This window comes from Rhincodon typus, chromosome 13 (assembly GCF_021869965.1).
Source record: "Rhincodon typus isolate 14 chromosome 13, sRhiTyp1.1, whole genome shotgun sequence".
NCBI lineage: Eukaryota > Metazoa > Chordata > Chondrichthyes > Orectolobiformes > Rhincodontidae > Rhincodon > Rhincodon typus.
Window position 1 is genome coordinate 36,449,581 of NC_063344.1, and position 26,564 is coordinate 36,476,144.

A 26,564-nucleotide genomic window follows, 5' to 3' on the forward strand; every position below is an offset into this window, starting at 1 on the left:
TCCCTCAGCTTGGTTAAGCCCCTTTACCTGACCATTTAATGACATTCCGAGCTCCTATTGAGGTGCCTGTGCCTTTGCTGGCCCTGCACAATTATCATATCAAGGCCAGAGTGACCATGACTTACCTTATAACCCGCAACAGTTTTGGGACCAAGTGGTATTTCCATTTCCTACCAGATCATACCCTATCATCTCCAACTGCCCCCGTACTGGGACCATTCCTAAGTCACTGAGTACAATCAGGACAATCCCAAGATTTGAGCTGACCACAGCCTTTATGATCACATGAACTGACCCTAAAATCTCCCTGAATTTATGTATGATCTACCCTGCTCTAACAGACCACAGCCCATTCCACAGACTAAATTCACAAGAAACTGAATGATCAACAAGACCCAGGCATAATCTGCTTGACAGCTGAGATTGACTTTGCCAAAATTTTCAGAAAGTTATAGCACTGATCCTTAGACTTGCACAGGACCAACAACCTGACTGACTGTGGAGCTTGTTGGTCTATGGTTATGCTTTGCACGATATTGTAGTGGTTTGCTATTGCTTCTGCAGATTGACCAGGATACTCTCCCATTCTTACTGCCTGCCACTGGCATATGTTGAAAGGATTTGTAATTTGATGCTGAACTTGCTTAGCTATATAATATATGTGCATTCCATCGTCATTGAAACCCAAAGTGGGATTTGAATCTGGAAGTTCTGGCTCAGAGGCAGAGTTGCTTCCTCCGGCACCACAAGACTGTTTCATATCGAATAACCACAATCTTTAAAATATCAGTGATCAGAAAATGTAGTCTTCCAAATCCAGAACACTGGAAACAAGTCCCTACCACTATGAAAAGATCAGTTCTGCTCAGCATTGATTCTCCTAAGGGTAGATGGGTTAGATTTTCTGATGCAGTTGTATTCTCAACAACTACAAGTTTTGAGTTGAACCTAAATTGAGGTTCATTGCTAACATTCAATTTCCTGACATCATCTCAGTAGCATAGTTCTAGGTACAGATATGGATGGGAAGCACACTTATAGCGGAATTGCCAAACTGTATGCATGTATAATTTAAAGGGATGAGTGTATTTAAACAGAAACGGCAAAATGACAAAAGTAGAGAGGCCTTTTGTAAAAACTCCAAGGCAATCCTATCCGACAATAACTGTGAAGCCTGAAAAGAAAGGACACGAAGAGCAAGCAAGGCTGCAAGCAATGAAAATCCATGTATAGGCCTTTTTCTGCAGAAAAGCAGTGTTGTATGTTCGAAACTGATCTTCTGCTGGATGCCTTGCTGAGGCAAAGATAGAGCTCCTTGAGTTAAACAGCGGGCATCATGGCAGCATTACCACCGGTTGATATTACAACATGCCTACTAAAGGTGATGAAAACCAAAGGTAACCAACAGTCTGCAGGGAAATGGGATTATCAATGGCTGCCAGAGCTATACTTGTAGTCGTCATAGATGTCCCAGCTGGAGATAGCAGATAGTCACAGCATTACAATGTTATAGAAAAAATAAAATAGAGATCACGGGTGGAATTTTCCATTCCCTGGGTGTTGAGAATAATAGCAAGCATGATGACTTATTTGGGTGAGACTTCAAAGTTCATAGACTCCCCCACAGTGTGGAAAAAGGCCATTTGGTCCAACAAGTCCACACTGACCCTCCAAAGAGCATCCCAGCCAGACCCATCCCCGTCCCCCTGCCCTATCCCTGTAACACTGCATTTCCTGTGGCTAATGCACCTAACCTACACATCCCTGAACACTCTGGGCAATTTAGCATGACCAACCCATCTAATTTGCACAAGAAGAATGTGCAAACTCCACACAGACAGTTGCCTGAATTTGGGATCAAACCAGTGTCCCTGTTGCTGTGAAGCAGTAGTGCTAACCACTGAGCCACCACGCCACCCCAGTTCAGATTCCCACTGTCAAGCTTTTGCAATTAAGTCCTCCCAATTCAGATGACAAGATCACACTCTCACCATCAGGTGGCAAGAAGCCTATATACATGTATTTGCTCCATCCAACTGGGCAACAGTATCTGCATCATCAGGTGACATTTGAACAGATACAGATAGGAACTCTTTCAGATGGCACTGCCTGCCTTGACTTTTGTGCTAGAGAGGGAAGTTTTAGCGCAAAATGCAAAGCAGTTGCATGTGGTTGTTGGAAATGATAAATCTAGGTTGTCCGAACCTCTTTCAGTTGTCCTTTTGTAATCAATTTGAATATTGCCGAACAACTCCTGTTTTTGCTGAAACAACAAGCTGTGACAATGAAGCCACAGGAGAGCAACTCAAATTAGAGTCCGTTAGACTCTATGTAAACGGTGTAAAGCCAAATTGTTGGATTGACTCCATCCTAGTGAGACTGGAATCATTCACTGTGTCTGAAGAATTAAGCAGCCAAATTTAGCAACAAAAAGCTGTATAAACAGCATGTAATTGATTATTAAAATGATCTTGAAAGTAAACAGGAGATTGACTTTCATAATTTAGAAGTTTTTATTAGCACTACTAAATAAACTGTGAGTAATACAAAGTTGAAAAAATGTTGAGTGGGTGTAGTGCACCAAAAATAAACTTGTTTTGCAATTACATTTTTGAATAATTTTTGAGAAACAGACCAAGTTCTATGAACAGAAATGAGATGACAGTTTACATTCTGTATAAGAAATTTCCTTGTATGACTGTAGTTATAATGGAACTAACCATTTATGGAGAATCAAAGGCACACAAGAACATCCAGTAGACAATACTGGATTTCATCAAGGGATGATTATATTTTAATACTAAAAGAAATCCCCACCTACTGTTGCGTTTGACAACATTCTATACATGCTCCAGACAGAATGTGCCTTCACAATAACATGATTGTGCCTTTCAGCTGTCAGCATTTTGTTATAAATCTGATGCGAAGGCTGGTGTTTCTGTTGAGATTTTCTATTCATCTGATTTAAGAATCTTCACTGATACCAAACAAGTCATCAAGAACAAAAAGCACATTACAGAAAATATAATTGCAGGAAAACCAGAAATTGAGTATTGTCTGCTCTATCCCTTGCATAAGGACAATATCTTCTTTAATTTCTCTGCAGTAGCACAAATGGCCTATTCTAACTGAGAAATTTCAAACATTAGTTCAGTATCTCTTGCTGGAATTTATACTGGAACAAAGCTTAATGTGCAAACCAGATTAAATGTCATTCTATTTGATCTAGGTTCCAAATATGCTGCAAATCTGGAAGAATTGCTTTATACAATACAAAAGCAAAATTCTGTGGTTCTATAAAACTGGGAGAATGCTGGAAATACTCAATAGGTCATGCAGCATCCATGGAGAGATTGTTAATAGATGGGATTTAATGAATTCAACAAGAACAGTTTGAAGGCAACTCATTTAATTTGGTTGGTGAGTGGCAGATGGTGAACTCTGCTGTCTTCCCATTCCTGTGCTGATCATATTCAAGGTGGAAAGTTGTATGGTTGGTGCCCATCTCAACCCAACTGATGCCCTTGACAATTAATGCCTGCTTAAGGGCCACATCCCACCAGCAGCTGTATTCATCCAGCAGTAGAAGTAGAATTTGTCATGTGGGAAGCTGGAAAATTAAACCTACTGGAGCTGATTGCAGGCTTGTTGTGAGGGTGCGGAAGGTGGGGGGAAGGTGGTGCAGGAAATGGTGATTCTTGTTCACAGGCACACAGATTGATTGTGGGTCCCCACATTGGGAGAGAGTCTCTGTAGTGCTGACAGCCCTCCTCCTTCCATTTTACACAGCTCCCCACAATCCCAAGCCTTCATTCTCTATCTGATATCACTCATCTCCCTTGACAGACCTAAATGTCTGGTGCCTGTACTACCCCCAGCAACTACCACTGATCCCTCAGTGGGTTGCTCAGCAATACACGACTGCCAGCCTCTCATTAGTCAGCAAGGCTTGGGTGGGATCTTCTCCCTCCAGGGTCTTTTTAAATTAGTTTCTAATCAACCTGTTCTGGGATGTTATGGTGCACACTTGAAGCAGGTGCTTAAACATAGGTCTCCTAGTCCAGAAGTCGGGACACTACCACTGTGCCATAAAAACCCTTTCCAGGGTCTGTGTGTCCTGGAGACACCCATTGTGCAGTTAAGTATCTGATTAACGTTTAATTTGGGAGGCCTTCCCAAAGTGGCAACACAGATCATCTCTATTAAATACCAGTACATTTCAGAACAGTTGAATCTGAATAAGTCCTTTATATATAAAATCTTTAGCTTTCTCACTAAATGCTGCCTGACTTAATGAGTATTTCCAGAATTTCTTGTCATTCTTGTTTACTTGGAACAGAAATGGAAGGGTGACAGATGGTCCTCCACTTCCCACCAACACCAAGCCTTTCCCCCACCCAACTAGCCTGATTTAATGATCCAACATCAAAATTCACCTTTTTCCAACAATTCTTATTTTACCATAAATGCTGTCCAAACTGTTGAGTATTTCCTATATCTTCTGGGCTTTTTTCACAGCTGGACGGTAAAGTAATAGAAATGGAAAACCAACAGTCCTGGGACTGAGTAATTGGACTGTGACATGCAACAAAGTGGTGAACTTGGAGTGTAAGCATTCAATTCATTAGGACCAAGCAAAAGCAAGAAGGAAAAATTGGTTAGAGCTGGTAGTTGGTTGGGAACCGAGGAGGTTTGGCCAATCCTATGTTACATGACCCATACTGGCACTCGTTTCTCATTTTATTATTGATCTGTTGCCATTCTTTTCACTGTATTCAACGGCAGCTTGTCTAATGGTAACATTTAAAGGGAGCCTGCACCTTTCAAAGGGGAAATGGACTTTGGCTGCATTCAATTGCTTTGCAATTGGGCTAGAAGCATTGGTGAAGGATGAAGATGCTGTATCCACTCAGGAGCAGTAGCGCCTTCAAACAAACTTCCAGGCACTAACTGTGAGAAGTATGAGAGGAGACCTAATCTATAAATGTGATACTCAGAACTGTCCGCAAAAGTGAATACAATTAATAATCTGACAAAGGTTCTGAAGCTGAGAGTGCATAAAACAACTTTCTCGCTGCTGTCTCCTTTGACTTGCACCACCTCTATCCCCAGCATTTACAACCCTGCTTCAGAGGGTTCACCACGTCAAACACCCACGTAGATTATCAGAAGCCATCCACCTCACTTGCCATTATCACGGGGGAACCGCATCGTAGAAACAGTGTAAGATCAGCACAGGCAATAGATGTTTTCACAAATGTGATTTTTACTTCTCATTTTTCAATACCGTATATCTGTTAAACGATGTTGTGATAACTTGGTATTAGCATTCTATGACTTACTGTTGCTTTGGAATTCCTGACAAAGTGCACAGGATAAAATCAGTAAATGCCCTAATGGTGTGACTCAAATTTTGTCTCTTTTTAAAGGAAAACAGCCTTTTACATTAATCTAGTGTTTCTGCCGAAAGTGGCTTCTTCGTGCAATAAATCACCAAGTTAAATTGCAGGGAGCCTGCACACATACGCGAATGAAACAGTGCTTCAAGATAGTTGAGGAAGCTTTTATGTGGCCCAATTTGCCTATAAACATGTTATAGAGTCATAGAGTCATACAGCTTGGAAACAGGCCTTTCAGCCCAAACCCGTCCATGCTGACCACGGTGACCACATAGCTAGTTCCAATTGCCCGCATTTGGTCCCTATCCCTCTAAACCCTTCCCATCCATGTACCTATCCAAATGTTTTTAAAATGTTGCTAGTGTACCTGCCTCAATCACTTTCTTTGGCAGCCCATTCCATTTACGCACCACTCTCTGCGTTAAGAAGTTGCCCCTCAGGTCTTTCTTAAATCTATCCCCTCTCACCTTAAACCTATGCCCTCTAGTTTTCAATTCCCCATCCCTGGGAAAAAGACAATATGCATTCATCCTATCTATGCCCCTCATGGTTTTATACACTTCAATGAGGTCATCCCTCATTCTCCTATGTTCCAAGGAATAAAATCCTATCCTGGCCAACCTCTCCCTATAACTCAAGCTGACTGGTCCTGGCAACATCCTTGTAAATTTTCTTTGCATACTTTCCAGTTTAACTATGTCTTTCCTATAATGCAGTGGCTAAAACTGTACACAATACTCCAAGTACGGCCTCACCAATGACTTATGCAACTGTAACATAACATCCCAACTCCTGTACTAAATGCCTCGACTGATAAAGGCCAGCATGCCAAATGCCTTCTTCACTACCCTAGCTACCTGTGACGCCACTTTCAATAAAATTTGTACTTGTACTCCTAGGTCCCTCTGTTCCATTCATCAGGACATTACACTTTACTGTGGTTAGACTTTCCAAAATGCAACACCTCACACTTATCTGCATTGAATTGCATTTGCTGATCCTCAGCCCACTCCCCCATCTGATCAAGATCCCTCTGTAATTTTTGATAACCTTCTTCACTATCAACGATACGTCCTAAATCAGTATCATCTGCAAACTTACTAATTATGCCTTGTACATTCACATCCAGATCATTATGTAAATAACAAAGGTCCCAGCACTGACCCCTGTGGCACACCACTAGTCACAGGCCTCCAATACGAGAAACAACCTTCAACCATCACCCTCTGCTTCCGACCATCAAGCCAATTTTGAATCTAATTAGCTACATCTCCCTAGATCCCTTGCGACCTAACTTTCATGACCAGCTTGCCACATGGGACCATGTCAAAGTCCTTACTAAAGATCATATAGACAACATCCACTGCCCTACCCTCATCCATCCTCTTTTTGCTCTTCTGATTTCCTTCTTGAGTGTGCTCCTACACTTTTTATTATCATCTGGGGATTCACTTGAGCCTAATGTCTTAAACTCAAAGTATGCCTTTTTCTTTCTCCTGACCAGGGCCTCAAAGATCCCTAAACTTGCCAGCTTTTCGCTTCATCCTAATGTTCTGTCAAAAAAGTGAACATGATGACACAGTAAATGTGAACAAAGCTTTTTTTTCTATTTGTTTACATTTGTAAAGGCCTGACCTTGTATAGAAAAAAGCAAAAGTGTTGAGAGTTAGCTCTGGAAAAAAGCCTCAGCAATCTTTTTTTCTGCTTAGCACACCATGTCATTAATGCAGTCAAACATCTTTTCGGGCTGAAGGGCAAAATCCCAGCATCTCTCTTCGATATTTTGTAGTTTCAACCATGGAAACAGGCGAGTGAGCGGTCAGGAATTTATCAGACTCTTCAGGTCCATCAGAGTGATTATTTTCCTTTTCTTCCATTGATACATTTTGTCCACTTTTCTGATCCACTGTTCAAATGCTGGAGATCACCCTGGGGGTTTTGTTAGCCTCATAGTGTAGGGGCACCGTGTTGACATTAGCAAAGTAACATGGCTTCTCAGACCTTACTATCATAAGCAACAGCAATTCTTCGGTGCCATCCATGTTACATTAGATTACATCAATGACACGTTCTTCACTTCACTTTTCACCATGACACATTTCATCATTAAATAGAGTGATCTCCTAAAAGACAATAAAACAATCTAGTTTCATCCACATTATAATGTCTCCTGGTGCATACGCATTCTGAAAAACTTATTCAAGACCATTTTTGCCACAGGCTTTCACATTATTTCATACTTTGGCACGTCTAACCCTGCTGCAGTTGGCACAGTCATATGATAAACATGCATAAATCCAGCCGATCAGAGTTACCAGTCCAAACTTTCAACCTAACGTGGGCATCCTTTATTGGATTTCCTATTCTGTCAATGTCAATGGAGTTTAAAAGCAAGGTCTGTCTATTTTGAAGTTATGAAATATGTAAATACTAATTCATCAACACTTCATCAACAATTCAACATTGGCTCTCCTGTAGTGTAGGAGGTATTTAAGCAACATTAACACTTTTTTCAAGACAACAAGTCTGCAGTGTCGTGTATTTTTGTGGGTCTTTATAAGTTTGTCCAATTTTCAAGTGGTGCTCACTTTAAAGAAGTTGAGTCAGAAACAGGTCTTCAATGGTTTCTAGGTAAGCACACTGCTTGGTGTATGAATTTAAGTATTTCCAAATTTGTGGAGTTGGATATCTTTATATTGTATGATGTTGTATAAAGGTATGAGCATAATCAGTTGCTTTTTACATGCTGAAAAAAGCAGTAATTTGAATTGACAATTTTGGGTAAATTGCACCATCTTCTTCCCATGTTCAAAGTAGGTAGCTTTGACCATTCCTAGACAGTATGACCACGTATTTATTGGTCCAAGTCCAATATCTTATGTGGGTCTTTACAAGGATCCAGATGTATAAATGCTCAGTCCAATTGTTGTTGGCTTAGCTGATCACACATTTGCCTCTGAATCAGGCTTACTTTGGATGAATAGCACATAACCTAGGCTGGTCCCTGAAGAACAGGTCAGGGACGAAGTTATTTGTCAGAAGCCTGTTTCCTTCAGATGCAATGTTAAATGAAAACTCTGCTTCCCTAACCCTAAAAAGCGCTCCAGTCAAAAATGTTACACCAAGACTTCTATGCCCAATCTTGTTAATGAAATTGAGCAATGTTAACTAACCGTTTACTGATTCATTTAGAATTCAGCTCTGTAACAAGGACTTAGGATCAATACTAAAGTGTAAAAGAAACCAGCTTCCATAAAAGTACAGAAGTAATGAAGATGAAATACATACTATGGTATTAAGTCATAAAAATTTATGGACTACAGCTGCCTCTAAATTTCCTTGAGCATAAGAATATTAACTGTCTTCACCTCACTCAACATATTTGCAGGGTCAGAACTCTAAATGCAACATCGAACATTCCAGAGTATTAAATTCAGTTTCTTGTCAGCAAGGTTGAAAAGAAACGAATGAAATCCATTTTCACTTTAAGACAAAGACCAGAACTTGCCTAAATATTTGAGTACTTTGGGGTAACTTCAGCCAAAACATAACTACAAGCAGCTTAAATCAGTGTCTATTTGTTAGATGTAAGTAGAGGATTCTGTGTGAAATGAGCAGACCTGCATGCCCCTTACTAGTACATATCACCCTTTGAAATATTATTTCAAGTGTACTGGTAGTCACTTTCGTTGGATCTGAGTTTGAAAACTACAGCATTAAATTAGTACCAGAGTCTGTCGCATTGAAAAATAGGCCAAATGAATAAAGTCACTTCACACTGAATACAGAAATAAACCCCTTGGAAAAAAAACATCAAACCAATACAGACTGAAATTTAATCTTGCTATTCTGTCCCATTGTGAGAATATTTGGAGTCAACTAATCTCCAAATATGCAGGTATAATCCAAATTGCTTTCATCAAGTGAAAAGAAATAATAAATAGAGGATGACATGAAGGCCAATGTACAAATAAGAGTAATTCCACCAAAATAAGAACCAGAGACTCAACAAGGTACTCATAAGAAAGGAGTTTCACAATATTAAGGTCACACATTGAATCCACGGATTGCAGGATACTTGAACCAGTCAACTTCAATTGTGGTGAATTTTACCAGTTACAGGCTGAACCTGCAAGAGTTCCTTATAATATTGGAGCATTTGCTTTCTTTGGAGGTGGTTGATACTTCCTATTGGCTAACAGCAACGGCAACTCATAGACCAGTTATTGGACCATGTGTTAGTAATGAAATATCCAACTGGACTAAACTATCTTAAACAATAGAGGAAGCTTCAAGGAAGAAAGCAGCTATTTGAGGTTAATCATGTTTTACTTGAAGAGTTCAGAGATTTAGATATTCTGTAGAAATACTGCAAGATTTGTTGAATTGGATTTTCCAGGCCCAGGAGAGGCATTAAAAATGAAGCAGGTTGTCATGCCGATATGATACCCAATGCTTTCCCTTCTCCATGTAACCGAGTGCTGTGTTCATGGTACCTTCCGACCCCACTTCCATTTAATTGACTACTTAAGGGTTTTAACAAAAACAATCACTTAAGGTTCTCATCCTGACAGCTGCAATTTTCCCACCTCCGGCTAGGCATGGTGTGGGGTATGATGGCTATTCGGAGCTAACCTCTCGCACTTGCTTCTGGAACCCTGGTACTTCCCCGCCCCCCCCAACTCCTGCAACAACACCCAAAGTTTATCCTGTGTTAGTCCTTGATCTTGGGATTTCAGCGGATGTTGTAACAGCTGAAACCATAGTCCTCTCCATGGTGCTGCTGAATGCTGCTGCTGGTACTGCTGTGGGCAGGTGGAACGTCTTATCCTCTTGTTTCAAGTTGAGAAGAAGGCATGCCACTGTCCTCTTAAGATCTTATTGGGCAGAAGATCCTGCAGACCTTCTTTCTAAGAAAGAGAGTGCATATGTACGTGTGCGTGTGTGTGTATGTATGTACGTGTGTGTGGCTGTGTCTCTTGGCTCTCTCAGGCTACGCACAAGACCCCTGCCAAAACAGAGAGATTCAGCCATTGTTAGTGTTCATGGTATTAAAACTTTGTGAAAAATGTCCCCAAATTCAGTGACATCCTTGAATCCACAACTGATCGACAAATGACAATATTAAAGTAGTACATACAGATTCTTTGTTGATTTTGTAGCCAATAGAAGAATTTGAGATTTTAATTTTAATAATAAACTTTATTTTTTTTTTCATTAGACTTTGTCATTTTACTCTATTACAGTATTGCTTCAGGCCACTGATTCATTTTTATATACTTACTTAAAATCACCTGCATTGTAAAACAAATTCTACTCTCAACTCGAGATGTCTCCAACAGAATGACACTACCCTAAAACATTATACGTACTAATTGCCAAATTTGAATACTAGGAATGGCACTGAATTTGATGCACAAAACAAAAGAAACAAGCTCAAGAAATACCATAAACTTCTTAAATAATTTAATTGCAAAAGGTTTTTTAAAAATATTTCTACAAATGCAAGAATGCATCTTTTTCACCATTAAATACATCTCAATATTTTAAAAAGTTTGCAAAATACTATACAGGTATGTTTTCCAAAGTGACTGGAAGACAGCCATTAGGTTTTTCTACAAAAGATTAGCCACTGTATGGCTCTTACAGAAGTACTATGTAGAAAGATTACTTGGAAGGAAATGGTGGGCCACATTATTAAAGCTTGCACCAAATTCACAGCAACATAACCAAATGTATTTTGTTAGTCACAGATGTCAAGCAGGCGCTGTGAACTACTACTGAATAACCTACCACAACAAATAGTTTAAAATTATTTTTTACAACATTGTTATTTTACAGAACAACTTAGAATTAAGGGTCTATTTTTGTGAATGAGGATTGCAGAACATCAAAATGTAACTGTTGCATTTCTCACATTTTGCCTTGTTTATATACAATATAGGCACATGCCATTTACAGTGGCAAAATATACATGGTCTGTATTTATTGGTTAAAGCCCATACATTAACAAAGGAAAATATCTAAAAGTATGTACAAATGTACAGTCTCCTCTGCCAATGTCTTCTTGGAATATTGAGTAAGGGGAAGTTTGAAGATGAGCTAAAAATGATTTACTGTAATACAACCTAAATTAAAAACACTTATTGCCTTTTCCATATTTTGTGTAACAATTACTCTTTGCACTCTATTGTTTACAATGGTTTTATATGTTCTTTAGAAAAAATAAAATTTCCTGTCTTTTGGCAATGACAACAAAATTTAACAGCACTTGATTAAACAGATGGCCAAGAAGTTTCTTCAGTCACATAAAGTTATTCTTTTCCTTGACAGCTCTCACAGTTAAAGGTTTTATATCATTTTGGTGTTTAGTCTCTGCTTTTGCAATTCAGAAAGTTCCACACAACTGTGCTCCCACGGGTGACAACTTCACAAATTTTAGCTGGAAACTAAAGGAATTCCAATAATAAAGTCCAGAATAAAGACTCTATCTTGCATTACAGCAGTTTTGAATCAGAATCAATTCATTGATGAAACTCTTGTCATCCATCTTTTTCCAGGTGTTATTTGGCTGAAGACTATAAGAACTGTTACCATTCTTGCGCAGCATTTCCTTCTCTTGCCAGTGTGCAGGGATAGCCAATACATCCAGCAATCCATTTACTAGAGTAACCATAAAATTACAAGAACACCTGGGAACTTCAAATGAAATCTTATATTCACTTCCATCGCACGATATAATTATGCTGATGCCTGTATTCAATGCTCAAGTGCCAAGTTGTGAAAAAAAGTCATTCTGGACCAAAAGGTGCAAGCACACCTTAACGGCATTCCTGTTTGGCTATTCCAATCTGGTTTTATTGCAAGAAATAGAACTAACTCAGAGACTAGGTTATCACTCTATATACAGAACTGTTCAACTTCTTTGTTTCTTTTCATTGATGGTGCTCTGAAGGAATGCAACAGGAGTAGAATATCAAATCTATGATCCAATATCTCATGTGGTATCTCGACACATAGATTTTAAATAATACGTCTTCAATATGAAGACTTAATAATATGCTGGCTTCTGGGCAGAACCTGCCTCCTGTGGCAGCTTTTGAAAGTCTTTGATATCGTCACAGGTTTGGTGCAAAAGAAGTAAAAATCCCATGACAGAAACCAATTGCCCAAAAGCCATGATAACTATTTTCAGATTGCATTCCTTTTTGGAGCCCTTTCAGACATTTTTCAATTCATGCTACAATTATCCTTGAACTGAGAGTTGACTTGAAACAATAGTTCTAGGTGCTCCACACAGGAAAAACTGGAAGCCAGGCACTGCACGCAATTATCCTACTTGACTTCAATCTTAATTAAATCCAGAGTGTCTCACTGTCAGACCTGCACTGGAAGCGTTTGGTTCATCTGTAACCTCATGTCCTGAATGCTGCCGAGAATCTTCTTCTGGTGCCCAGCCAATGTGACTCCTATCCTCAGCAAGTCTCTGCAAAGGAATGTACATTTGTTACATTTTCTTTGGCAATTTATTTTGACTTGGTTCCAATTTTAAAAAAAAGTGTTTAATAATTCAATACTGATGTCTTCAGCATTTTTCCTTTTTTTTGCCACCAAAGCCATGAAAAGTGCACTTTCTCGAATTTAAAAGCAACATTTCACAAACTTCTTAGTTGCTGACTTTGGTTAATAATATTGTTTACCATCTACGATTCCTCCATTTAAACATTAAATTTTGTAATATTTATTATTTAATAAGTAAATTATAAAGATTACAGAATGAAGCCTTTAAATGCATCCCATTCATTTGATTGGTACATGTCTAAAGACACTGGCGACTAAAAAACTTTTTGGAAGGAGGAAAGTTCAACTTGATAGTTCACAAATTTAACTTCCCACTCATTAATCTTTTATGTAGTATTGCTGTCCGTTAACTAATTCTGTGGTCCCAATGATGAAAAAAATATATGTAATTATTTGGTCCCAGTGAGTTAAGATTACTTATTACACTAAAACCCAAGCATGAAGCCAGTTCCCTTTCAAGTCATACACTATCGTTACTTGGAACTTTATCCACTGTCACTGGGCCAAAAACCTGGAGTCCTCTTCTTAACAGCACTGTGGGTGTAACTATACCACATGATCTGCAGCATTCAAGAAGGCAGCTCACCACCACCTTCTTAAGGGCAATTAAGGATGAGCAATAACTGATAGTCTTGCTTGCAATGCCAACATCCCATGAGAAAAATGATTTCCAATTCATATTCTAAGGACACTTTAGCTGTTAGACAAATCATGACTGAAATGTTTGATCCAATTGTACATGTTTTTGTCTCAGCCTTAGTTCATAACAAATTTCATGAACAGGCTAGAGAAAGTGATAAGGTTCAATACTTACTCTGCTGTCATCTGTGCAACCAAGTCGAAAGAGGTGAACCCAGCATTAATAAAATTCTCCTTGTATCGACCCATTTTAATTGCATCTAGCCAGTCTCCCACTGTGGTGAATGTGGTGTAGTCAGGAACAGTACGATCCAAAAGAGGCTGGGAAGGGCTGTGGAGAAGATAAGACAAAATCAGTCCACACCTTAAGCCCTGCTTACATCAGTATCCAGAGTGAGCCTGAAACAAGTCACTTCAGGTACTGAGGACGTTAAGGATCACAGCTGCCCTGTGTGCACTACTCATAGTGGCTCAATTCTAATCATTAATAATTGACTAAGCATGTCCACACTATTTTAAGCTGTAATGTGGCACACAAGAGGTTACACTATATGCCAATGTTTCCTGCTAATATCTGCATTGTTTTGTAACCTGTTAAGTCGTACATGAAGTACAATTACAAGTTATTTGCCCCTTGACTAAAATGTCTTATCCATATGTATGTGTTCTGTTCATCTTGAACTGTGTGTTGAACCTCATGGTTAAAATACCTAGAGGGAACTTCAGCATCAATCATAGGGAAATAGAAACCTGAAACAGAAAGTGAATGTGCTGGAGATATATCAATGGAAGGAGAAAGATAGCATTTTGTATTTTTTTTCTTTCATTTAGTGATGCGATTATTCAAGTCCTGATGAGATGGTAAAATGGAATTTTCCAGCTTCATGTTTATGTTCTAACCCTGCAACTGAGGAGTTTTGCTTTTGTGTTGTCTGACTTTATATGCTCTGGCACAATTTATTCTGGAGCTGTGTCTGTAATATGTTGACAATGCAATGTAATACAGAAAAGAACTGGTTGCTACTTACAGATGTGTTTTGCATAAATATCTGAGAGAGTTCTAGGTACCGAATTTTACCTCAAGACAATTTAGAATTATTCTTTCTTATGACGTGGATAATGCAGTGACAATGATGATGGCAGAACTGTCAGCATTCACTGTCTTTACTCCTCTGAAACTGAGGAACCTTTGGAGTTTCAAAATGCACTGTTAAATGCAGAAATTCATTGGTGCCAGGGATTCCATCTTTGTCTACAAGGCTGCATTGTTAAAAATCCTCCAGGATGCAACTGATTATAAATCATTGAACTAATGTGATCCTCCATTATGAAGCTATTAGTCTTCCTGTGAAAACTCTGGAAAAATCTGTTGAATGAGGCAGAACTGTTCTTTAATAGCATACAAGTTTATAACTACTCCTAAACAAACTCACTGACCCTTAAACAGCACTTCCACATTTGTGGAATGTCAAATTTCTTCATTATGATAGAAAAATCCTGTATTTTTTTTTTCAAATTGTTTCTTTCAAGTTTGATTAAGATATTTTAGTCTCTACTTTAATCCTACATGTATACTCCAATATTTTATTTGTTTATCCATAAAGTTTAAAGTAACAATGAGGGGAGTCAGTGGTTTTTGCTTCCTAATTTGCTGTTGATGAGAATACTTCACTTTTTTTTACTCATTCATGGGATGTGGTGATGCTCGCAAGGCCAGCATTTATTACACATCTCTAATTGCCCTTGATAAGGTGGCAGTGAGGCGCCTTCTTGAACTACTGTAGTCCCTGTGATGTAGTTGATTGGCTGTTTGCCCTGCTGGATGACATCACTGCTGCTAGACACCTACAGATCACCATGACTTGGTGTCTGATTGAAACTGACATCAGGAAAGATGAAATCCAGGCTACAGAGATCACAAAACTTTTGTGGAAAGCTTTCTTCAAGGTCAGTCGTCAATACTGTTGCTTCACTGCTAACTGTGAAATCCAGCTCCACGTTTCTGATTCTTTACATACGGAACCAAAATCATTGTATTAGGTTTCATTTGTAACAAAATAATGATACATTACTTGGCTTATTAGTATTAAAAGCAGTAAATTACATAAATTCAGCAATTATAAATAAAATGTAGTAAAAATGCATCAGTATTATTTACAGCTTTAGCACAAACAAGACAACATTGCTGAACATATAAAAGAAGCAGATAGTTCAATAAAAGAACTACAGTTAAATAGAGTGTAATCAATTAGCAATGAGGACATCAGGAAAGAATTTGAGGCACAATTTAGTTGAATACTGTACAAAGGTTAGCTTTCTTTGGACATATAAAGTGTTTTATGAGTGGTTTGTGCCAAAATGTTCCTACCAAGGCATTTGTAGAAAGATTTAAAGATAATGTAAAGCAGACCTTACAGGAAATAGATGAGAAATTTTAAGGAAACAGATCAAGCAGGCATGATTAGCAGCCCTAGTTAATGATCCATCCTGTTACATGGGCCAAAATTGGAATTAGTCTGCTAACTAACGACGACATTGATGACACATACATGATTAAAAGTACAAAATGAATGAGCCCCTTTGGGTATTTGGAACTGTGGACCACATTATTGACAGCTGAGCACTTAGAGCCATAATAGAGGTAAGGAATGAGTCAGGGTTGTTGTAGATATACTGTTATTAAAATAAGGGAATCGAAGATCTGCTTCTCTGCACTTCTATGCAGGGGCATGTAGTACTTTCACAAAGACCGATCTTATTTGCTGTTACTTAAAGGAACAAAGAAAAAGGTCCCAGTCTCTTTCGGGCACAAACACTTTTGACTTACTTTTTCAATTTTATCCTATAATTTTTTAAAATGAGGGAAATAATGTCTGATGAATTCTCCACATATCATTCTTCACATATGCTAAAGCTATACTGGCCATTTGGGTCATGTGTTTCATTTATTTTCACCTCCAGCAGAGTATAGATCAAAATTAGACTCATATGAATCTAATTTGGTACATCTTTTTCACTTATAGACAAAGAGGGTGGAGGAAAAAGAACAGATGTCTTCAATATTTCATTCTTCAATAAGCAAACAAGTAATAAGCAGGATACAAGTTTCATCTTTTCCATCAGCCCACATTGTTGTGTGGAACATGACGACAATTAAACCAATCCCTTCTGCCTGCCCTTGGTCCATATCCCTCCAGTCCTTGCATATTCTTAATAACTGTTAATAAGATTCCATTGACACTTCCAAGTCTCTAGTACAACATTGAGGTAGTTACACCTCAGTATGATCTTACAGAATTCCAGCGAACAGCTCATCACAACACAGCTAAATCTTCCACAGTTCTCACTGACTGAGCTGGAGCATGAAATGGAACTGCAGAAAGGGCAGTATGAGGTGGTGCTGATGGAGAGTGAGGTTGAGAGTATGCATATAGCAAAGCATGGCACTGAGTGTAGATCTGAGAATGCACCGAGAACAGTGGTCTCAGGAACACTGAACATCACAGAGGTACCTGTGGTCCTGGGTGGATTCAAAATGTGAAGAATGAAACTTCAGTTGGAATCATGTAGAGTGAGTCTGAGCCAAAGACAGTCACTAAGGAATGAGATGTGACTGTGAAAGTGAGTTTTGGCAAAGACTTTGTCATATACTAGGAGGGAAAACAAAAGTAATGATGGTGAACAAGATAGAAAGTTAGGAGAGAAATCCTGTCAGAGAGAGGAACAGTATTTCTTCAAGGTGGGCATACCTAGAATAGATGTGGCGGTGAGTTAAACACGAAAAACAAAGAACTGTGAATGTTAGAGATCTAAAACAAAAACAGAAATTGCTGAAAATCTCAGCAGATCTGTCAGCATCTGTGGTAAGAAAGCAGAGTTAACATTTCAATTCTGGTGACCCTTCATCAGAACTGTTAGCAGCTCAGAAAAAAATGGTAATTATGTTGAAGACAAGGTTGAGAGATGTTGGGGGAGAGGTGAAAGGTTATTGGAAATGGAGCCCACAGAAACAGAGAAATATGAAAGGGGTGGCAGAGAAGGGATTATTGATAGCAGGCCAGGACAGAGGAGAAGCTGAATAAGTGATGATGACAGCTGAGAGTAGGAGAGATTGCGTATGGTGTACTGAAAGCAATCCATGTCATGATAAGATGTCACAAATACACAGGTGTGGGTTAAGATTAAATTTTATCTTTACCCACTCAGGTTAGTACTGCAGTACAGAATGGAAATCTGCACACATTCCCTGCCCACCATATAGAACTTTATTCTGGGTAACACCAAACAAAAAAAATACTGCACAGACCACTTCCTAGGCTAAGGTCACTAATGTCAGCTTGTAGTGGTTCACTTACACAGTGAGTAAGCTCAGTACATTCTGTTAATATGTAATCAAAGTGACTTATGTAAGTACTGTGCTGATAATTTTTCTTTAAAATGCTGCACTCATGAATGGATGAACAGAAAAATACAAATTAAGTTGTATTTTGTGCACGGGTGGGTAGACAGGTAGCTGATGAAATATACTGCAGATAAATCAAAAATGATCTATTTTAGTTGAAAGAATGAAGATGGGTAATACAAAATTTTGAGAAAGAAAGTTCAGGGATCTACATACATAAATCTTTCGAGATGGAAGTCATGTCGAGGAGGCTGTTGAAAAGGTATTTGGGAACAGTGGCTTTGTAGTTTGAGACAGAGTATACAAACTGCAAAAGAACTGTACTAAATCTTCATAAAACACTGGTTGGACACCAGCTGAAGCATTGTTGTACTACTTAGATCATAGAAGGTGAAAAGGAGGTTTAATGGTACTGTTCAAAATAGAGAATTTTTCTGAAAACATGAATAAAGGGAGACTTTTGAGTAGTATAAAATTCAATATAGATTTAAGGTGATTCACAAAAATATCAGAGATGACACAAGGAGAAAAATGTTTCTGCACAGGATTATGATCTGGAATGCACCTTCAGAGAAGGAAGAGTTGTAGATTCAACTGCAAATTGTGAAGGGGAACTGGATAAATACTAGAGGGAAAATATTTATTGAGCTGTGAGGAAACGGCAGCAGAATACAAATAATTTAAATAGTTCTTTCAAAGAGCCAGCATAGAGCGCTGAATGGTCTCCCTCTTGTCGTATCATTTTATGATTAAAAGAAATGATCATGGCTATGTGGTCATATAAATAATTCTTTTGTTGCAGGTTGCAAAAATACTGAAACCACTGAGCTGCATGTCAGTTGGTCTGTCTGATCAAATTTTACAGCAGTATCACCCAGCCTTGCTTCTTGTAGCAAATCCAAGGTAGTCACTCTTGAAGCCTGACTCATTAACTTTATCTATAGGCTGACATCAGTCTTGTCATAAATGTTACTCTTATATCGTTCATTACCCTCCTCATTCACTTTAATGCATGCACATTTAAGAGGTTTTTAAATTTAAAAAAAGCCTTAGTGCCTCATGACAGTGTAATTAATTACTTCATACTCGTCAAAACTCCTTAATCATTCTTCCATGAAAGTTTAATTTCATGTTTGACAAGTGATCCAGGTGGAAATGGAGATTTTCTTTTGAGTTGAAACATCTCCATGACTCGAAGAACACTTCATCTCATAAACCCCCTAGATTTTTTTTTTATTAATTAACTTGTCTAAAGCTACTATAAACTTTCCAGGGCTATTGTTTATTCCATCATGCTGATGCACATTTCTTCAAAATTTTGTGCACTCACTCATGTAACTAACATATCTTTGTTTGTATTCTTCAGGTAGATTTCTTATCAGTCTCATCAATTCAGAGTTAACCGACCTTGTGACCTTACGTTCAAAACAAAAGGTCACTTCATTATTGTTTCCTGTCTATCACTCATCAGTAAGAATCTAGATGCACAGATTGAAGAAAGGGTCCAAACTATTTTGAAAATCCTTAGTGGCTCTCCATTTGCTGAAGAGTCCATGTTGTCATTTGTGGTCCCACACGTCATCTTATATGACAGGCATTTATACAAAAGATTATTAAGACAACCAGGGTCATGACCAATACTGACTTCATGCTCCAGTCTCCAAGATAATGATTTTAAAGTCAATTACTTAAAATGTTAGAACTTGCATTTGGAAATTAAATGTTCTTTCATCAAACTAAGGTCCTTTTTTACAGCATCTTCAGAATATGATACGATATTATATAATAACTTAAAAGGTAAGAACTTAGTCAAAATCAAAAGCTATATTTCTATGTGGTCCTGAAAATGGAACTTCAACTTTGTCATGAAACATACCCTGGATTCGCAACAGAGACGACTTTCAAGCTAGCCGCATTCCGAATAAGTTTGTCCAGAGTGTTTACAATCTGGGCAAATTTAGGTCGGTTGTTACGGTCTTTTACCCAGCAGTCCAACATCAACTGATGCAGAGCAGTTGGGCAGTCCATTGGAGGTGGCAAACGATAGTCCTGTTCCACAGCATTAATAACCTGTAAGAAAATCCAAAGTATTATGAAAGACTGCAAGTGCTCTGTTTGCATAACTCTCCAGATTCTCCAATAGTCATGGAATGAAAAACTGCACATATCACATCACTATTTAAGAAGAGAAGCAGACCAAAACTGGGAAACTACAATGCTATTGATTTACCTTCAATTGTTGAAAACTTACTTAAATAATTCATCACAGAGCAAGTAAGTACTTTGACAGACAGACATATATATATATACTTTCTATACGGAATTCCAGAAATCATTTGCTAAGGTCTTTCATTAGAGGTTATTAACAAAAATGAAAGCGCATGAATATCACTACAGGGGTTTATCAGTATGGTGTCAAAGGCCCAACCATCTGCAACCGATTCATCCTTCCCTCCACCATCAGATGAGAAATCGGGACATTCACTGATTATTGCATTCTTTGGATACTTTCTGATATAATTGCCACAAGCAGCAGGCTCTGGTCAGCTTTCAGGCTAACAATAGGCAAGTACCAAATGTGCCACACACTGGCCAGGCAATGATTATCTGCAACTAAATAGAATCTAAACATCTCCCCCTTGATGTTCAATAGCCTTAACATCATTGAATCCCGCCACAACAATCAATATCATTGAGGTTGTCACTGTCCAGAAACTGATCTGGACGAGTCGTATTTATATGGCTAAAACAGAAGGTCAACAGCTGGCAATTTTATGATGAGTGATACACCTCTTGACTCCCCAATGTCTCTCCACTATTTAGAAGGCACAAATCAGGAGTGTGGTGGAATACTCTCCACATGCCTGGATGACTGCAGGTCAACCAACACTCAAGAAGTTCATCACCATCTTCTTAAAGGAAGTGAGGAATGGGCAATAAGTGTTAGTCTTTTCAACAATTCTCATCTCCCATGCATGAATAAATACATTTCAAGTTAACCTATTGGCATGGAAGGTAATTGGTTAGGAAGTAGAAAACGTAAAGTAGGGATCAAGGACAAGAATGATGGTTGACAGGATATGAGAATTGGTGCTTTCTAGGAATGTTTACTCAGCTCTTCACCATATGCAGTAAAGCCAAATATAGAAATAGACAGTTTTATGTCTAAGTTTGCATATGATACCAAGCTGGGAAGCACTGTAAATTATGTAAATAGGAGGAATATTGTAAAATGAGATAGTGAAACTAAGGGACAGAGCTTAATGTGAAGTATGAGGACATCTTCTTTGGATCTGAGAAAGACAAAGTCTAAATTATAAATCTATAAATCTAAGATACCGTCTAAATTATGCATGGCTGGAAGCTATGGATAAGTGAAGCAATGCAAGAATCTAGATACCGTACACAAATCACTAAAGTTATTGTACATGTAGAAGAGGAATAAAGAAGGCTAGTGGAATGCTATCCTTTATCTCAGTAGGTTGAACTACATATGTGTACAAGTTGTAGCTCCATTGTACAGACTTGGTCAGATCTCATCTGCAGAACAGCATTAAGTTTTGAGCACTGAATCTCAGGAAAGATACATTGACTTCTTTTGAGAGAGACAGACTTGATGAGTTGCCAAACTAATCATAAACCGATGTTTAAATTGAAATCCACAGCTTGACAAAATCCACAATTTGGCACATGTTCCAACAGTCCAGTTCCACCATGAAGGCTGTGTGTTGTGTAAAATCAAAACCCTCGCACAAGTTGATAAAGGCAACTAAATGGAAATTCCCCTCAGCCGTTTGACAGTCTGAAATTTGTATAAAGCCTTGACTGGCTAATATCATTCTTCATAAAAGTAAAATACACCCAGTCCCTGTCTGTTATTCTGTGAGATCAAAAGTATTTGATGTCTATGTCCTGATTTCAAACCAAAGAAACCATCTTAAGAACTGTTCTCTCTGGGAGATATTAGGCAGTTTTTAGCCTTAGGTCACCCCTTGTTGTGGGTAGAAAGCATAACTAGATGCTAGAGTATAGGAGGTATATATTTGACTACTATCAGCCTCAGAAGAAGCAATACCAAGACACTGTATTTCCAAAATTCAAATGGACAGCATTTACCCTATTATAAATAATGTTTTGAACTGTAACTTCAATTGTTTTAATATGGAGCAAGGACTTCCCCACAATAAGCCATCACATGTCCCACAATTACCCAGAAACATTTATTCTAATTCTCTTTGGTACCATCAATACATAGGTATCCATCTGAACCCTGTTAATGTCAAAAACAGGACTCATAGTTCTGGCGTCCATTTTCAGATCTGCATGAAAGTCCTGCTGTTAATTTCATGCCAAATCCTACCACATTTACTTTGACCTGACTTTGGAGGAGAAATCTTAAGAGTTTTGATATCAAAGTCTTGACCCAAGTGAAACAAAATCCTGCATCAAGTCAGTACAATCTGAGAATTATCCAAACAAGCCAATATCCAAAATAATCGAGAGGATACTTCATTAGAAGTGAGCAAAGTGATAGCATTTTGCTTAAGTGTTTAACACTTCAAATGAAGCCCTCATTCAATATGCTTGCCTGCTTATCAGCTCAAACACTTACATCTTGATTTGACATGTCCCAGTAGGGTCTCTCACCATATGACATCACTTCCCACATGACAATTCCATAACTCCATACATCACTGGCTGAGGTGAACTTGCGATAAGCAATTGCTTCAGGAGCTGTCCACCTGATTGGAATTTTGCCACCCTGGTAATGAAACAGAAAGTCCTTTTCAGTTCCCCTTCAGTTTCAACACTTTGATACGAAGTTACACGCCATATAAAACAAAAAAGTGTCCACCTCTTGTCAAGAGCAAATCATTTTGGGAGAAAAGTATAAATCACCTGGCTCTCTGTCAGTTTTCATCTCTTACTGGAGAGGTCAGAAGATCTCAGTGTATGAGTTTAAATTAGTTTCTCGTGAACTGCAGAAAGGATAAGGACAATTTGCAATTGCTGCTGCTTCCCTTTTTCTCAATTGAAAAGTGGAGATGGGTATCCCTTTGAAGGTAAAGCTGACCTGATTCAATTTCCAGAAATACCCTTGAATAGCAGAAAGCTGTTAATCATCATGAACATTTATTTTAAAGGCCATATTATTTAAGTATTTTTACAATTTAGCATTTTATAGAGGCAAATTGGGTTTAGACTGTGATTACCATTTTGACATACAAATGCATGAAGCATGTGCTGTTTATAATAGATTCAGATGTAGCACATGTTGAGTGGTCTAACCAGTTATCATTTAAAGGGACTGATGTTAACTGCTGTAAAAGCAGCATATGAGAATTCTGAGGTGAATCTTTACAGTACTGGAGCAGCAAAGTGCTTAAATCGGACTCTGCAACATAAAGCAACCTCTTCTTTACACTCTACACACATGAGCATCCGCTCCCCAAACATGGGTCCAACACCATCAGGCGAAACAAGTCTATGTGCAGCCTAAACAGCAGCCTCACCTCAACTTCTGAGCATTCCCCGAATGTTGATCAGCTGGCTCCTTGAATCACTAAACCAATTGTAATTTTTTAAAAAATCTGATACATTTAGATCCAACAGAAATATAACACTGAGGCACAATAGGGAAAATAGCCCTAGAACAATGTGAGCAATGGCTAGAAATTTGGGACAATTGTGTCGGACTGGCAGTTAGAAGATACCGGATGTCGAAAGCACGAAGTCCCAATTTGTAAGTCCCACTGTCGAACAGACATTTCTTCAGTGTTGCTGGATCAAAATCTTGGAACTCCCTCCCTAAAGGCTTTGTGGGTTTACCTACACCAAATTGGCTGCAGTCATTCAAGAAGGTGACTCACTACCACTTTCTCAAGGAAAGCTAGAAGTAAGCAACAAATAAAGGCCCAGCCAGCAATGCCCACATCCCATTAATGAATAATAAAAAAGATTCCGCTTGTCACTTGCTCAGTCCTCCAGTCCTGCATGTTGGACAGCAGTCATTGACAAGTCATGGCAGCAACCATACGCACACACTCCCATTTATCCACCAGGACCCCCAGATCCCTGATGGAAAGGAAAGGTAATAAGTTCCTCTGCGCAACATGTATGGGAGAAATGACAGGAACCATGTCAGGTGGATGAAGACTGCCAGCACTTGGCCACATAGATGGTCGGCCTTTCAAAATGGTGCTGGTGCCAGCAATTCCAGGTGATCCTGGAATACTCCTGCATGTGGTGAGTAGGAGGTTACACTAAGAGGGGTGGAATGCACAGGTAATGAGACTGGTTATACTGAACGATGGTGAAGAAGACGGGAATGGTAATGTAAGGAAACCCATTAAGGCTCGTGGAGAGAAACCCTCCATAAAAATTGCCAAAATGTCACTTTGTTAAACTCTAGTAAAATTCAGCCCAATGACACAAAGGAAACTGGAGTGATTTCAAACTACATTGGTAATTAAAAACATTTATAAAACAGCACATGAGGTGAATATTACAACACAAAACAGTTTTATCATTTGTATTTTCAGATTTTCCCATGAGTCTTTTGCAGCCAGTATAACATTTACAGTTTTATGCATAGTCTAACTATCCCATTTCATTGTTAGAACTCGTGTTTAAACAACTTGAGAAAGAAGTACACAGAACTTAATGAACTGTTGCCCTCACCAGTGAACTTGTGTAGGTTGGATCAGTTGGATCATCTTCCAGGAACCTCGACAAACCAAAATCTGACACTTTGCACACAAGATTACTGTTGACCAGAATGTTCCTGGCTGCCAGATCTCTGTGCACATAGTTCATTTCTGACAAATATTTCATCCCAGCTGCAATTCCTCTTAACATGCCGACCAGCTGGATGACTGTGAACTGTCCATCATTCATCTGCAAAAAAACAAGAAACAAGGTCAGAAATTCAATGAACAAAATGCACTAAGTATTTTGTTTCTATAAAGGCTGTGGAAGCAGAGCTCAGGTTTCTTTGAGATTCCTGAGGTAGCCCTGATGAAATAAATTGACATCCCTTCAATCATGTGACTATAAAGAACACACCTGCGCTATATCACATAAAGAGATCTGCCAAGTATGCTTATATTTATTTTCAGGCTCACAGTGAGCATATTAACCCCTGTCGTCAAAGCATTTCACTTCAGTTTAGGAAAATTATGAAATTCCATTATAATTAACTGTTGCTATGTCACATTTAATCTAAGTTGAGAGGGAAGCAATGTACTGAAAAATCATTTATGTATAATAAAAGAGGTGAGGTTCAACTTTGAGGGGGTAGAAAGTGCTGGTAGTAAATTGACCACCAGTTATACATTCCTCATGATTTTACTTTCCATGGATTTCAACAACCGCAAAGGACCATGTGATAGAGAAAAAGACTAGATGTAAGAAGCATTAAACCTTGTACTTACCCTGAGGAAGGAATCCAAGGCACCATTCTCCATAAACTCGGTAACAATCATGACTGGGCGGCTTTTAGTGACCACTCCCTCCAAATGGATAATATTTGGATGATCAAACTGTCCCATAATACTAGCTTCACTTAGGAAATCCCTTCGCTGTCTTTCAGTATAACCAGCCTTAAGTGTTTTGATTGCTACAAAGATCTCCCTTCGTCCTGGAAGTTTAAGGCGTCCTCTACATACTTCCCCAAATTCACCTGCACAAAAATAACATTACAAGTTAAATTTCCGATTATGCGTCACATAAAACATGGCAAATTTAGATATGTTTTAGTATAAGAGATTGTCAATGCCTTTTGGTCTACCTGCTCCAATCACTTCTTCAATTTTAACACAGGATACATCAATTTCTTTGGCAAATTCTCTGACAGCCTCATTGGGATCTTCATAGGTAAAAGGATCAATATAAACCTTCATTCCTGGTGTGACTATTAGCAATAAAGAGAAGGGATTAACAGCATTAATAGAGCACATGGATTACACTTCCTGAATAAATAACTAGCTATGGAAAATAGAACAGAGAGATAGCAAGAACTGCAGATGCTGGCGTCAGAGATAACAAAGTGTGGAGCTGGAGGAACACAGCAGGCCAGGCAGCGTCAGAGGAGCAGGAAAGCTGATGTTTCGAATTGGGACCCTTCTTCAGAAAAAAAGGCCCTGACTTTCATTTTGAGTGCCGTGGAGAAAGTTGCTCTTAGACAAGCAGGACAGAAACTGAGCCCAATCCAATTAGGATTCTTCAATTCTAATGTGGCCATCAAAAAATATAATTGGCAATTTTAAAACAGAACTTTGAAAAAATTGTTCTGTGGTGATAGGAGGTGTAGGAATGCTTGTCATGGATCCAAAGTATCATGACATCTTCTGCTCAATCCACCTCAAACAGGTCTATCCTACTCTGTGCTCATCTGCATCACAAGAGGCTGCTACCATCGAACAGCATGAATTTCAAAATGCTGAAATATTTGAGATGCCTAAGGGCACAACATTCGCTCAATTTCACCAAACCAATTGAAATGAGACCTGATGCCCAATTCTGGGTCGGTTGTGGGTGTCCTG

The 26,564-nt window shown here is 38.7% G+C and overlaps 1 protein-coding gene across 4 annotated transcripts in view; it reads right to left on the minus strand.

Annotated features, from left to right (window-relative positions):
* Positions 1-10,850: 10,850 nt before the first annotated feature.
* The window catches only part of LOC109934363 (ephrin type-B receptor 3), an 88,048-nt gene continuing 72,334 nt past the window's right edge, over positions 10,851-26,564 (minus strand). The window contains exons 10-16 of one of the 4 annotated variants that reach the window (XM_020533169.2): positions 25,811-25,933; positions 25,455-25,702; positions 24,703-24,918; positions 22,634-22,783; positions 19,898-20,091; positions 13,795-13,950; positions 10,851-12,885 (exon numbers count right to left, since the gene is read on the minus strand). In XM_020533169.2, the coding sequence (XP_020388758.1) occupies positions 12,777-12,885; positions 13,795-13,950; positions 19,898-20,091; positions 22,634-22,783; positions 24,703-24,918; positions 25,455-25,702; positions 25,811-25,933 (1,196 nt within the window). In that variant the 3' untranslated portion in view covers positions 10,851-12,776. Of the gene's footprint in view, positions 12,886-13,794; positions 13,951-19,897; positions 20,092-22,633; positions 22,784-24,702; positions 24,919-25,454; positions 25,703-25,798; positions 25,934-26,564 lie in introns of all 4 variants that reach the window. The other 3 variants (XM_048604275.1, XM_020533170.2, XM_048604276.1) reach the window with 3 other exon arrangements.